This window comes from Thamnophis sirtalis, unplaced genomic scaffold, assembly GCF_051295495.1.
Source record: "Thamnophis sirtalis isolate CommonGarterSnake01/CBP01778 unplaced genomic scaffold, rThaSir2_p1.2 scaffold_2, whole genome shotgun sequence".
Classification (NCBI taxonomy): domain Eukaryota; kingdom Metazoa; phylum Chordata; class Lepidosauria; order Squamata; family Natricidae; genus Thamnophis; species Thamnophis sirtalis.
The window spans coordinates 93,547,764-93,560,791 of NW_028261382.1; the positions used below are offsets into that span (position 1 = coordinate 93,547,764).

At 44.0% G+C, this 13,028-nt stretch overlaps 1 protein-coding gene across 2 annotated transcripts; it reads right to left on the reverse strand.

The window, feature by feature from the left end:
* Positions 1-1,073: 1,073 nt before the first annotated feature.
* On the reverse strand, positions 1,074-8,904 carry SPATA19 (spermatogenesis associated 19). 2 transcript variants are annotated; one of them, XM_087703780.1, is made up of 5 exons: positions 8,264-8,904; positions 6,275-6,457; positions 3,355-3,446; positions 2,320-2,397; positions 1,074-1,179 (listed from the first exon to the last, which is right to left on the reverse strand). In XM_087703780.1, the coding sequence occupies exons 2-5, from the start codon at positions 6,284-6,286 to the stop codon at positions 1,092-1,094; spliced, it is 270 nt and encodes an 89-aa protein (XP_087559906.1). In that variant the 5' UTR covers positions 6,287-6,457; positions 8,264-8,904; the 3' UTR covers positions 1,074-1,091. The 2 variants fall into 2 exon arrangements, with proteins under 2 accessions (XP_087559906.1, XP_087559907.1); XM_087703781.1 differs by lacking the exon at positions 8,264-8,904 and having other exon boundaries at positions 6,275-6,624.
* Positions 8,905-13,028: the final 4,124 nt, after the last annotated feature.

Sequence of the window (13,028 nt, forward strand, 5' to 3'; positions counted from 1 at the left end):
CCCAGAGGAAATAAAAGAGGAGCGAAAGGGGAGTGGAGTTTGCAGGAGACGATTAGTTCGCTTAATTGGTTTATGGCTCTCTGATGCTCCTTGCCAAGTTCTGCAGAGATCGGCCTGTCAGCTGTCCAAGCCAGATAAGGTCTGTGACTGTAAATCGTCCCTTGAAAGACTTTACTGGAGGAGAATGAGCAGTAAATTAATAAAAGGTTTTTTTTATCGGGACAAGGAGTTTGCTTCATGCTCTCGGGAAGTCATGTTCCCTGGCACGCACCGCCTTGCCTCTTTGTCTTTGGGATTTCTAGCATGCATGCACGTGCAATGATCACAGATCATTGGCAGAGCCAAAAAACAGTGTGTGCCTGCACATCAGCCAGCTCATTGTCTGGTACGCATGCGTGCCATAACCAAGAAATTCAGCTTTTCCAGAGCATGATCCCTTCCTATGTGTGGCAGTACTGAAAACCAGCCTGTGCATGTGCACCACCCAGCTGATTATTGGGTGCGCATGAGCACTAGAACATGGAAGTTCAGCTTTTTAGGAGTGCGGCCCCAACGAGCACAATCTTTATGACACTCAGTGCTGAAAAGGTTCGCCATCATTGCCCTAGATAAAAGCTATAAAAGAAAATGTCCACTGTGTAGCCAACTTCAGGGCTGACATCTATTATTTGAACACCACCTGTGAAAACCCACTTGAATTAATTGCTGTCATCTTTCAAAGGAAAAAAGAGAGAGAGAGACATTTGGGAAATCACTATTAACATTAGGAGCTTTTATTCGTAGTTCAAAATGTGCAAACACCCAAGAACCAAGGCAACGTAAATTAAACTAAGATTTTTTCTTTCCCCAGGATTCATGCTGTTCGGCTGACGATTTCAAGAAATCTGAATTTGTCGCAGGTGAAGGGGGGCAGCTGGGGAAGAGAGAAGGATGAAGCAGCCATGGACCTCTCTGCCTTCAAGTGCCACAACATCAAAGGAGCATTTTGGAAAAGAAAACAAAATTGGAAATGGCCAATAAGAAAGAACCCCATGAAAGGTTCAGGGCAACCAAAGGATGAATGGATGGATCTCCTACCTGGGGGTTCATGCCTAAGTCGTGGATATCGAGACATGGAGGTCACTATCAGATAGGTTAATATCAGTATCTGAACATGCCTGGAACATCACTCTGGAGACGCTGAAAGGTAAAGAGGTACAGTTAGCATGGAACCAGTGGTGGGATTCAGCCAGTGCGCACCTATCCGGGAGAACAGGTTGTTAACTTTCTAAGTAGTTTGGAGAACCGGTTGTTGGAAGAAATCTCCTTTTTTTCCCACTTTACAGGGCTAATCCTGTAAGGAAGGCAGGAAGGAAACATTCTGGCTTGTTGCCCTGTTTACAGAAACTGCCTCTCCAATTAACCCTTATGACATTGTAACACCTAAGGCGAAGCTCCCATCGACCTGAGTGACATTGAGGTGGCCACGCCCACAGTCACGTGACCACCGAGCCATGCTTACCCAGCTGGTCATTAGGACAGAGAACTGGTTGTTACATTATTTGAATCCCACCACTGCATGGAACCAATGTCCTACCAAAATGAAACATTGGTAGGGTAATTAGCACTCAAACTTAATTGGTTTGTGACTCTCCGAGACTCCTTGCCATCGGCCTGGCAGCTCTCCAAGCCAGATAAGGTCTGTGACTATAAATCCTCCCTTGAAAGACTTTGCTGAATGTGAATGAGCAGAATTCACAGTAAATTAATAAAAAGGCCAAGGAGTTTGCTTCATGCTCTTGGGAAGCCTAGGTCAGAACAGCGCAGTGGTTAGAGTGCAGTACTGCAGGCTACTTCTGCTGTCTGCCCTCAGCCTGCAAGTTGGCAGTTCGAATCTCAGCCGGCTCAAGGTTGACTCAGCCTTCCATCCTTCCGAGTTGGGTAAAATGAGGAGCCAGATTGTTGGGGGCAATAGGCTGACTCTGTAAACCACTTAGAGGGGGCTGTAAAAGCAACGTGAAGTAGTATACAAGTGTAAATGCTATTGCTGAGGATGGGACAAGAAGTAACAGGTGGAAGCTTATCAAGGAGAGATCCAACCTTGAATGAAGGAGAAATTCCTTATCAATGAGAACAACTAACAGGCGGAACAACTTGCCTCCGAAAATTGTGGATGCTCCATTACTGGATGCTTTTAAGAAGAGGTTGGACAGTCATTTGTCCTGAATGGTATAGGGTTACCTGCAGGGGTTTGGATGGGAAGACCTCCGAGGACCCTTCCAACTCTGTTATTCTGTATTCTGATCCTAATCCGACCATTTCATTCCAATTGAGTTTTACCTGTTCCTCACTTTATCCACCCTCTCCTGCATGGCGTCCTTTCTCATGTCACTTGTAACAGAATATACTTGAGTTTGGCTGGAAAACATAAGGTGTGTTGAAATAGGTTTTAGTATTTGTACAACAGAAGAAGTCCAAAATTCACCTTCTCAAAGGCTCCCTTTAAAGAAAAGGATCTTCAGAGTCCTAATCTGAATAACATCATCTTTTCAGAAATGCATTTATTCTTACTTATTTATGTCAGCATATTCATGCACTGGCAGAGACATGGTAACAAGGTCAGCCAATGAATAGGCATGGTAACAGGTCAGCCAATGGGGCTTGTTTGGAAAACAGAAACTTAAGCAAGGAGTCTGGGCGTGGCTTAGCTCTGTGCTCAGCTCTAAAACGAAACTAGTCTGGCCTTGTCTGTTTTAAGCTCTCAACTCTGAACTGAAATCAATCTCTCCTCCGCTTGTCTTTTGCCTGTAACTACTACCACGTTGGAAGAATCTGCTGTTGGTACTGTACATTTATTCACGTGTTATTATGTATACAAAGAAGTTTATAGTTTATAGTTTTATTGATTTTGTATGCCGCCCACTCCCGAAGGACTCCGGGCGGCTTACAATAAAACAAGGGAGGGGGATAATACACAAAACAACATATTAAAATATACAACAGTCACAATTTCCGAGGGGCTGGATATTTCGAGAGCCCCCCCCCCCTGCTGGAGCAGCCAGGACTTAACGGCTTTGCAGAAGGCCGGGAGGGTAGTAAGGGTCCGGATCTCCACAGGGAGATCATTCCAGAGGGCTGAAGCTGCGACAGAGAAGGCTCTTCTCTGAATCCAGCTGAATCAGTTATCTGTGTGTGCTTTCTGGGTGTGATTTCTGCAACAAATTCTGACAATTTTTTTATATCTAAAGTGAGCTGGACAAAAATATTGGCAATGCCATTTATATTTTGTTTACTTTGTTCTATTGGGTAGGGTTTTTTTTGGGGGGGGCAGAGTAATCTTGTCACTTGTCATGAAAGACAGGCATTAGGTTTTACCTCCAACGCATAAACTGAATTCTCATTCGGTCCTCCAGAAGCTCCTGGCTAGAACTGCAGGAAAGTTTGATGTCAGACGTACTTGGAAAGTCCTATAAAATTCAATGAATGAATGAATGAATGAATGAATGAGTGGATGGATGGATGGATGGATGGAAGGAAGGAAGGAAGGAAGGAAGGAAGGAAGGAAGGAAGGAAGGAAGGAAGGAAGGAAGGAAGGAAGGAATTGTTTATTGGTGTTAGACTTGCCTCAGTTTAAACCTCTAAGTAAGGTAAAGGTAAAGGTTCCCCTCGCACATATGTGCTAGTCGTTTCTGACTCTAGGGGGCAGTGCTCATCTCTGTTTCAAAGCCAAAGAGCCAGCACTGTCCGAATATGTCTCTGTGGTCATGTGGCCGGCATGACTAAATGCCAAAGGCGTGCGGAACACTGTTACATTCCCATCAAAAGTGGTCCCTATTTTTCTACTTGCATTTTTTCATGTTTTCGAACTGCTCGGTTGGCAGAAGCTGGGACAAGTAGCGGGAGCTCACTCCATTAGGCGGCGCTAGGGATTCAAACCACCAAACTGCTGACCTTTCTGATCGACAAGCTCAGCGTCTTAGCCACTGAGCCACCCCATCCCTCTATGTAAGAATGATCCTTAACTCCATTTATTGAGAAAGGTATGGTTTACTAGCAGTCAAGTGAATTACAGTAATCCTAGTAAACCATACCTTTCCCAATAAATGGAATTAAGGACCGTTCCCACTTAGAGGTTCAAGCTGAGGCAGATCCAAGAATTGGTTATCTCTCTCTGGTCATCCCAATGAGAGTAAAAGGGATGATGTTGATGCAGTTATACAGGTCATCATCTTCTTTTAACAACCTCATAATCCCTTGCGAGGTGGAGTCTGGGCAACTGAATGAAGCTGTGTGTTTTCTGGCCAGATGCCCTTCCTGTCGCCAATACAGAGCTTTGTTCAGCAGATATATTCTCATTGTGCCCAGAATATCCCAATGAGAGTAAAAGGGATGATGTTGAGGCAGATATACAGATGCAGGTTGAGAAACAATAATCTCCCTTCTTCTAATTTATACTATCCCCGCTAAAGTGGGCTGGGCTGAGATGTAAACTTGCGAGCTGAATATGGATGTGAACTTGAGTGTCTCCAACACAGGAGTGGTTTTCCAAAATACTAACTCTAGCATACCAGGTATCTAATTATCCCGTAGATATGAATATATAATGTCAACGTACAAGCTTCCTACCTATGTTTATGTGGGTGTTTATATTTGAATGCACAGCATTCTGATTTGGCAAACAAGCTTCTCGTCTATTTTTGGAGGAAAAATGCATTAAGTGTGAGCCATATTTCACAGATTGTCAAACCGTGTATCCAAACAAGCTGTGCTCTGTGTTAAACAGAGGCCTCCGGGTAAGGATTCAGCCTATGAATGTCTATCTTTGGCCAAAGTTGAGAACTGCAGTGGCATTCACTCCCTTCAGCTCAGATTGATCCTTGGGCCAAAGGAACTAAGGCAAAAACATCACACCAAGTTTCTACACAGGTAATCCTCAATTTATGACCACAATTGGCAACAGGATTTCCAGTACTAAGCAAGGCGATTGCTAGATTGCGGGGCGCACCCAATTTTGCAACTTTTTTTGCCACAATTGTTTAAGTCACTGTTGTGACTCACCAGCAGTCTTCTGTGAGTCTTTTCGGAATGCAAGATTAACGAGGCAGCTGGGGCTCGTTAGTGGGGTTTTGGGGATAAAAGGACGGATGGTGCCACGCCCTAGTTGCAGGAGTCAACGTTCCTTGGTTCGTTCAACATTGATTGATGATCAGTCGTGGTTTATGTAAGATACACTTGGAGAAGTGCTTTGTTTTCTGTAACCCTGATTCGTAGAGACTTTGGGAGAAGTGCTTTGCTTGTAAGAGTTTTGTTTTGTATTCTGTTATCTGGTCAGAGACTGTATTTATGTTATTTTTGGGCTCGACGCCAGTCTGAGCCGAAAACTGATAAAGAAAGTTCCTTTTAAGTTTGTTTGCCTGCCGTTTGTTAACGAGCCGGGAAGGGGGGACAGAACAAGTCACTGCTGTTGTTATGTCAACCACACGGCCGTTAAGTGAATCTGGCTTATCCCATTGACTTGGTTTGTTGGATGTCAACTAGGAAGGTCACAAATGATGTTTGTCTGACAACCACAGAAGATGCTACCACTGTTGTCAATGCATGTTGGTTGCCAAGTGCTCAAATTTTGATGACATGCTGGGATGATCATAAGTGTAAGAGGAGTTATAGGTCACTAGTTAATTACCATGTTTCACTGAAAATAAGGCCTCCCCAGATAATAAGCCCAATAGGACTCTTGAGTGCTAAAATAAGCCCTCCCTGAAAATATTGCAACACAGCAGCAGCCATGAGGTGACCACACTTGCCACCTCCTGAACCTCAAAAATAATAAGGCCTCCACGAAAATAAGGCCAAGTGCTTATTTCGGGGGTCAAAAGAAAATAAGACTCTGTCATATTTTCAGGGAAACACAGTAGATTACATCACCATCATTGTACAGAGTGAGATGCGATGTAGCCATAACAACTTTCTTTCTAGAAAGCCATGGTCATCCTTTGTCTTTGAACCTCGGCAGCTGACCAGAACTGGATGGGTGGAACTGCCAGCATGACAGTGGATGATTGGACCATGTGATGGACTTGTGGGTGTGGGGGCAAGATCTTGAACTTTCAACTGGGTGGGTAAAACCAGGAAGCTTTCAGATTCGGGTTTTCCCAGATGTGCCAATATTACTCTCTTAATAAATTGAAACTTTGAGCAATACTTTGCCTTGGACTCTGATTTACTTTTGGGTGCTATTTGGAACCCTGACGTTGTTTGCCTTTTGGAGCCCCACCCATCCTACCATATGACCTACCGAAGTTTTCATCTTGGCTGGCCTCCTGTCTTCAAACTTCTCCCAAGTTTCCGGTTTCGACCGTGCTGCTGCCACATCTTGGCCAACCGAAAGAAATGCTCGGACATCAGATCTGCTCTCACTTTTAAAGCCCGTCCGGTTTTCTGATTTCTGCCTGAAGATCTTTGCAGCTTCATCTTCAACCTGCAGAGGAAGAACAACACAGGTAAGTCCTCAACTTACGACCCATTACAATCAGCCAGTGGAACAGCTTGCCTTTCAAAGTTGTGGGTGCCCCAACACTGGAGGCTTTTAAGAAGAGACTGGACAGCTGTGTGTCCAGAATGATATAGGGTCTCCTGCTTGAGCAGGGGGTTGGACTAGAAGACCTCTAAGGTCCCTTCCAATTCTGTTATTTTGCCTTAGTGACCATTCAAACATGAGAGACCATGAAAAAGGGACTTATGAGCTGGATTCACATTTCCAAATTTGAGCGCGCGCAAGCCCACACACACACACACACACACACATATATCTAGGGTCACATGACCACATTTTGGGAACTCAGCAACAAGCCTGCATGTAAGACTGTTTGCAGCATCTTGCAAGTCATGTGACTGCAGTTTATAATTTTATTTTTCCAGAAACCAGCCTTTACTTCCAGTTTTTGCCCCCCCCCCCAAAAAAAAGAGAATGTCCCGTAGCGAACAATGAGTTTGCTCAACAATTGTGGCATTTGCTTAATGACCTCTAGACAAATGTTGTAAACTTGGTAGTGGTCACATGATGGCTACCAAAGTTATGGGTTCCGTTACAGTCCTAAGCCGAGCACTAGCTGTATATTGATGGGGGGAAGAAACTCATAAACCAGTGGTTTTTCAGAACAAGGCACATCTTACTATAAAACAAAACAGAATGCATCAAGAGAAAGCATTAAGGATGAAAAGTGCATCACAGTAATCCAGAAACTTGAATCTTGGATGCACAAACATGCACTTATCTTCCACATATATCCCTTTATATTGCTGGAGAATATTCCTGGAGATCACTCAGTCTAAATTCAGCCTTCCCTCCAAAAACAATTTAGCAGCTCCTATTTCAGATTTAGTGGAACGACTTGCCTCCAGAAGTTACCCTGGCAGTTTTGAAGAAGGGATTGGACAACCATTTGTCTGAAATGAGATACGTTCTCCTGCCTGAGCAGGGAGTTGGCAAGAAGACCTGCAAAGTTCCTTCCAACTCTGTTATTCTAAGCCTTCAAGTAGATCGACTCTCATCATCCATGAATTGTGTAGGACCAGGATAGGACCAGGATAGTCTGTATCAAGCTAATTTTATCCAGTGCTACCAAGTAGACCAAGAATTTTTGAATAAGAAAACTAAGGTGTCAATGCAACCACTTTCTTGTTGTTGCCCAGAAAACAATCTGGGAATAGAATAGAATAGAATAGAATAGAATAGAATAGAATAGAATAAGAATAAGAATTAAGAACAGAAAAGAAAAGAATTAAGAACAGAACAGAACAGAATAGAATAGAATAGAATAGAATATGGAAAATAGAGTAAAGTAGAATTAGAATTAAAATTAGAATAGACTAGAATAAGAATTAAGAACAGAACAGAATAGAAAAGAAAAGAAAAGAATTAAGAACAGAATGGAATAGAATAGAATAAAGAACAGAACAGAACATAATTAAGAGAAGAGAAGGGTTGGAAGAGACCTTGGAGGTCTTCTAGTCCAACCCCCTGCTTAGGCAGGAAACCCTATACCACTTCAGACAAATGTTTATTCAATCTCTTCTTTAAAACGTCCAGTGTTGAAGCATTTACAACCTCCGGAGGCAAGTTGTTCCAGGTTGAGTATGTCCTTGTAAACATTGAAACCCAAGCTCCTTGATCAGCTTCTTATTCCAGATCAAAGGAAGCCTTCTCATATCCCACCCATATCCTTGTTCTGGATGGGAATCTCCTCCATACTGGCTCCATGCCATTTCAACATCACTCCCTTACCTTTCTTAGCCAATGCTCCAGTACGGTCACAATCTCTGGTTCAACAACAGCATCATCCTTAAAGGAAAGGAAGGGGGGAAGGAAAGGATTCAATAGAGGATCTCATGACTCATCTTAGTTTCTTCTCCTAGTTCAATCCAACTTGTTCGGAGGATCAACCACCAACAGATGTCCTTACCATATTTTTTCCAGCTGGAAGAGGCCGTTTGGAAACCCTGCGGAAAAAGATGAATGCTGTCCATGTAGTAATTATCATTCCAACTTGCACTTAGAGTACCGGGGAAGCCAGATCCCTGTAGCCACAATTTTTGCTTGGTATAAAGAACTTCTGGATCCTTCAAGTGAGAATGAAGTTTTTTGTTGACCAAATCCACCCTATGCCAGCAAAGGACATTGCCTGGGAAACTGTGATGTCATAATAGGATAGAAAAGCAGGCACCTCCATTGGCTGTGTTTCTCCAAGCAGGAAGGATGGCTTTCTCTTTTGAATATTCTTCTGAATATAGATTTTATATAGAATATAAATTTAATGACAAGATATTATTTTCCTGGGCTCCAAGATCACCGCAGATGGGAACTGCAGCCAAGAAATTAAAAGACGTTTGCTCCTGGGGACGAAAGCTATGGCAAATCTAGACAGCATGCAGAGACATCATCATAATGACATACCAAAGTCAGGACAGACAAGGGTATGAGTCAAAATGTTTTTTTCCGTTGTTGTGTGATGGGGGCAAAGGTATTGTGGGAAGAAATAGTAATAGCAGTAGACTTGTATACTTGTATACCCCTTCATAGGGCTTTCAGCTTGTGAGCTTGTCAATCAGAAAAGGTTGGCAGTTTGGCGGTTCGAATCCCTAGTGCTGCGTAACAGAGTGAGCTCCCAGCTTCTGCCAAACTAGCATTTTGAAAGCACACCAAAATGCAAGTAGAAAAAATAGGAATAATAATAGCAATAACAGTAGACTTATATACCGCTTCATAGGGCTTTCCGCCCTCTCTAAGCGGTTTACAGAGTCAGCATATTGCCCCCAACAACAATCCAGGTCCTCATTTTACCCACCTCGGAAGGATGGAAGGCTGAGTCAACCCTGATCCAGTGAGATTTGAACTGCTGAACTGCTTGCTGATCTAGCAGTCAGCTGAAGTAGCCTGCAGTGCTGCATTTAACCACCGTGCCACCTCGGTTCTGGGTTCAGTTCCAAGTGGGGAGAAAGACACTGGATTCATGGAAGTTGCTTGGAAAGAAGATTTATTGATGAGGGACAGGACCAGATGGTTTGAGGTCCTGGGGGGAAAAGGGGGATCACATGCCTTGATGATCTTGAAGAAGAAAAAGGGGAAGAGATGCTGAGAGAGCCTGAGTTTTATACCCTCTTCATGTTCCTGTGCAAGAAATGTATTCTGATTGGTGGTCAGACTCCCAGGGGGCGGGGGTCTTAGTTAACTTTGTTGGCTGTCTGTCTCCCAGACTTGGTTGAGCCTTGATAGCTGATGTAATCTTCCCAGGTGCCATGTAGTGAGATCGGTAGATTCAGGATTTAGGATTTATTAGTATTTATAGGCCGCCCTTTTCCCTGAGGGGACTCAGGGCGGCTTACATAAAATAAGGAGGGGAGGGTACAGACAATAGGCACAAACAATACATAGAAGTAAAATAGTAAGCAACATTCATTCATCATTCGGGTGGGGACAAATTATCTTTGTCCCCAGGCCTCACAGGCTAGCCAGGTCTTAAGGGCTGTGCGGAAGGTCTGGACGGTGGTGAGGGTACGAATCTCCACGGGGAGATCGTTCCAAAGGGTCGGAGCTACTACTGAAAAGGCTCTCCTCCGTGTAGTTGCCAGTCGGCACTGACTGGTAGATGGAACTCGGAGGAGGCCTAATCTATGCGATCTAATTGGCCGCAGGGAGGTAATTGGCAGGAGGCGGTCTCTCAAGTAGACGGCTGTTGTGGCCCGGCAGGAGCCATTGGAGCTGCCGCCAGACTCCGACAGTGAGGGGTCTTATGAGTCGGCCTTGGAGGAGGTGGAGGACCCTGGACAGGGTGTCGACGCTGAGCAGGGCGAGGAGAGACTGGTTGGCCACCAGGTGGTGGCAGAGCATTGGATCAAAGGGAATGTTCAGGAAAACATTTGGGAGTTGTTTCAGGATGCATGCAGGCGAAGGGCTACTCGGAAGGAACAACTGGGTAATTGTAGGAGATGATTGTGCTTAGCTGATGCTGATTAAGATCCTCTCCTGAGTCTAAGAGAGATTGTTTGTGCCACGCCATGGTTGCAGGAGTCAACGTTCTCGTTCACATTCACAAATCAAGAGAAACCAACTTGGAGAAGTAGGTTTGTTGGAAGAAGCCTGTTTGCAGTGCTACATTTGTTTATAGGACTTTTATCTCTTTGTTTATTTTGGGCTTGCAGCCAATGAGAGCTTGGACTGATTAAAACATTCTTTTGTACATCTGTTTTGGCTTCCGTTCCTGGACGGAGAAGGAGGAGGGGTCCGAACAGAGGGCTAATCCTATCATGTCCTCAGAGCCGTGTCTTTTGTGTTGCAGATGAGCTGGCTCAGGCCTTAATGGCCCATTAACAAAGGGGGAGGGGTAAGTTTCTGCCTCCCTTTTAAGGGAAATATTCTGCCCTTTTTAATATTTCCTAAAATATTTCATTTTCCTAGGAGCCGGGTGGGTGCTAACTTCCTACATCATTTTTATTGAGGGACCTTGGGTATCAAAGCTAACTTGTTGCTCAAGTAGATTTGAATCTGACAACACTGTAATATCTCATTTGGGTGTTTGTTTTATTTTTAATGGGTTTTTCTAGTGGATGATCTTATGTGCACTTCATGCTTTTAAGTTCATTTATGAAATTAGAAGGCTGGCACTGGAGCTGCTTCTCATGCATCACATTCAGTTATGAAATTATAAGGGTAATTGGATCTGCTTTCAATCATGGCTTCCAATCGGATGCAGTGTCAGCATCTGAAATGCAATGTTGTTTCAATTCAATTATAGAAATACGATACCATATTGGGTCAGTAGGAAGTAGGACCAGTCCAAAGAAGATGGAGCTTCCCTCTCTTCAATCCCATCTCCCCAAATGTCCTTGTGGCTCTTTGTCTCAATTGATCCATGTTGAGCCTTTGTTCTTTTTGGATAATAAGGTTTTCTTTTTTAAAGAAAAAAAAGAAACGTATTAAGTTTCCACAAGAGGTAAAATAAAAATGCCCAGAAGAAGAGTAGAAAAACAAAAGAAGGAGTCCTTAATGAGTCTAAGTCTACAAGGAGAGAAGTAAACAGTAAACAGGGTACCACAAGGTTCCATCTTAGGCCCAGTACTCATCAATATCTTCATAAAAAAGCCCTACATGGCTTAGGGCTTGGATATCTGAGAGACCGCCTTCTGCCACATACCTCCCAACAATCCATAAGATCTCACAGGCTGGGCCTTCGGGTGCCGTTGACCGGACAATGCCGGCTGGCGGCCCCCCAGGGGAGGGCCTTCTCTGTAGCTGCTCCGGCCCTGTGGAACGATCTACCAGTAGAGATCCAAACCCTTCCCACTCTCTCGGCCTTCCGTAAAGCCACTAAAACCTGGCTATTCCGGCAGGCCTGGGGCTGTTGACTTCACAAACAAGGTCCAGCCCCACCTAGATGGAATGTATGGTGCGTTGTTTTTTAAAATTGTTTCTCTTTTTATTTTTAACTTTTTAACTTTTATTGTTTCTTTGAGCCGCCCAGAGTCCTACGGGATTGGGTTATTAAATTACTAATTACTAAATGACTTAGATGAGGGTATAGAAGGGGAACTTACCAAATTTACCAAGATACTAAGCTGGCAGGAATAGCCAACACCCTAGAAGATAGGCTCAAGATCCAGAAATATCTTGACAGACTTGAACACTGGGCCCTATCTAACAAAATGAAATTCAGTGCAGAGAAAAGTAAAGTCCTACACTTAGGTAAGAAAAACCAAAAGGACACATATAAACTGGGTGAAATTAGGGGTGACTGTGGGAGGGATCTTGGAGTCTTAGTGGACATCTAGTGAAATATGAGCCAGCTGTGTGCAGCAGCAGCCAAAAAAGCCAATGCAATCCTAAATTGCATTAACAGAGGGATACAATCAAGATCAAGGGAGGTTCCAACACCACTCTATAAAGCCTTAGTAAGACCACACCTAGAGTACTGTATCCAGTTTTGGTTACCATGCTATAAAAAAGATGTTGAGAGTCTAGAAAAAGTGCAGAGAAGAGCAACCAAGATGATTTTAGAGACTGGAGTCTAAAAAATACAATGAACAGTTGCAGGAATTGGGCATGGCTAGTCTTTAGCAATAGCAGTAGACTTATATACCGCTTCATAGGGCTTTCAGCCCTCTCTAAGCGGTTTACAGAGAGTCAGCATATTGCCCCCAACAATCCGGGTCCTCATTTTACCCACCTCGGAAGGATGGAAGGCTGAGTCAACCCTGAGCCGGTGAGATTTGAACCGCTGAACTGCTGATCTAGCAGTAGCCTGCAGTGCTGCATTTAACCACTGCGCCACCTCGGCTCTTGTAGTCTAGTGAAGAGAAGGACCAGGAGAGACATGAGAGCAGTCTTCCAATATTTGAAGGGCTACCAAGGCCATCTGGTAATTATGTGCTGCCTCCGGAGCCTCCGGAATCTGGCATCAGCAAGGGAGAAGAACAGCGGGAGCCTGTTCCCAGTGTGCACATACACAGAGGATCAGAGCAATGCCCAACTTAATGGTGATTGGAACAGCATATGA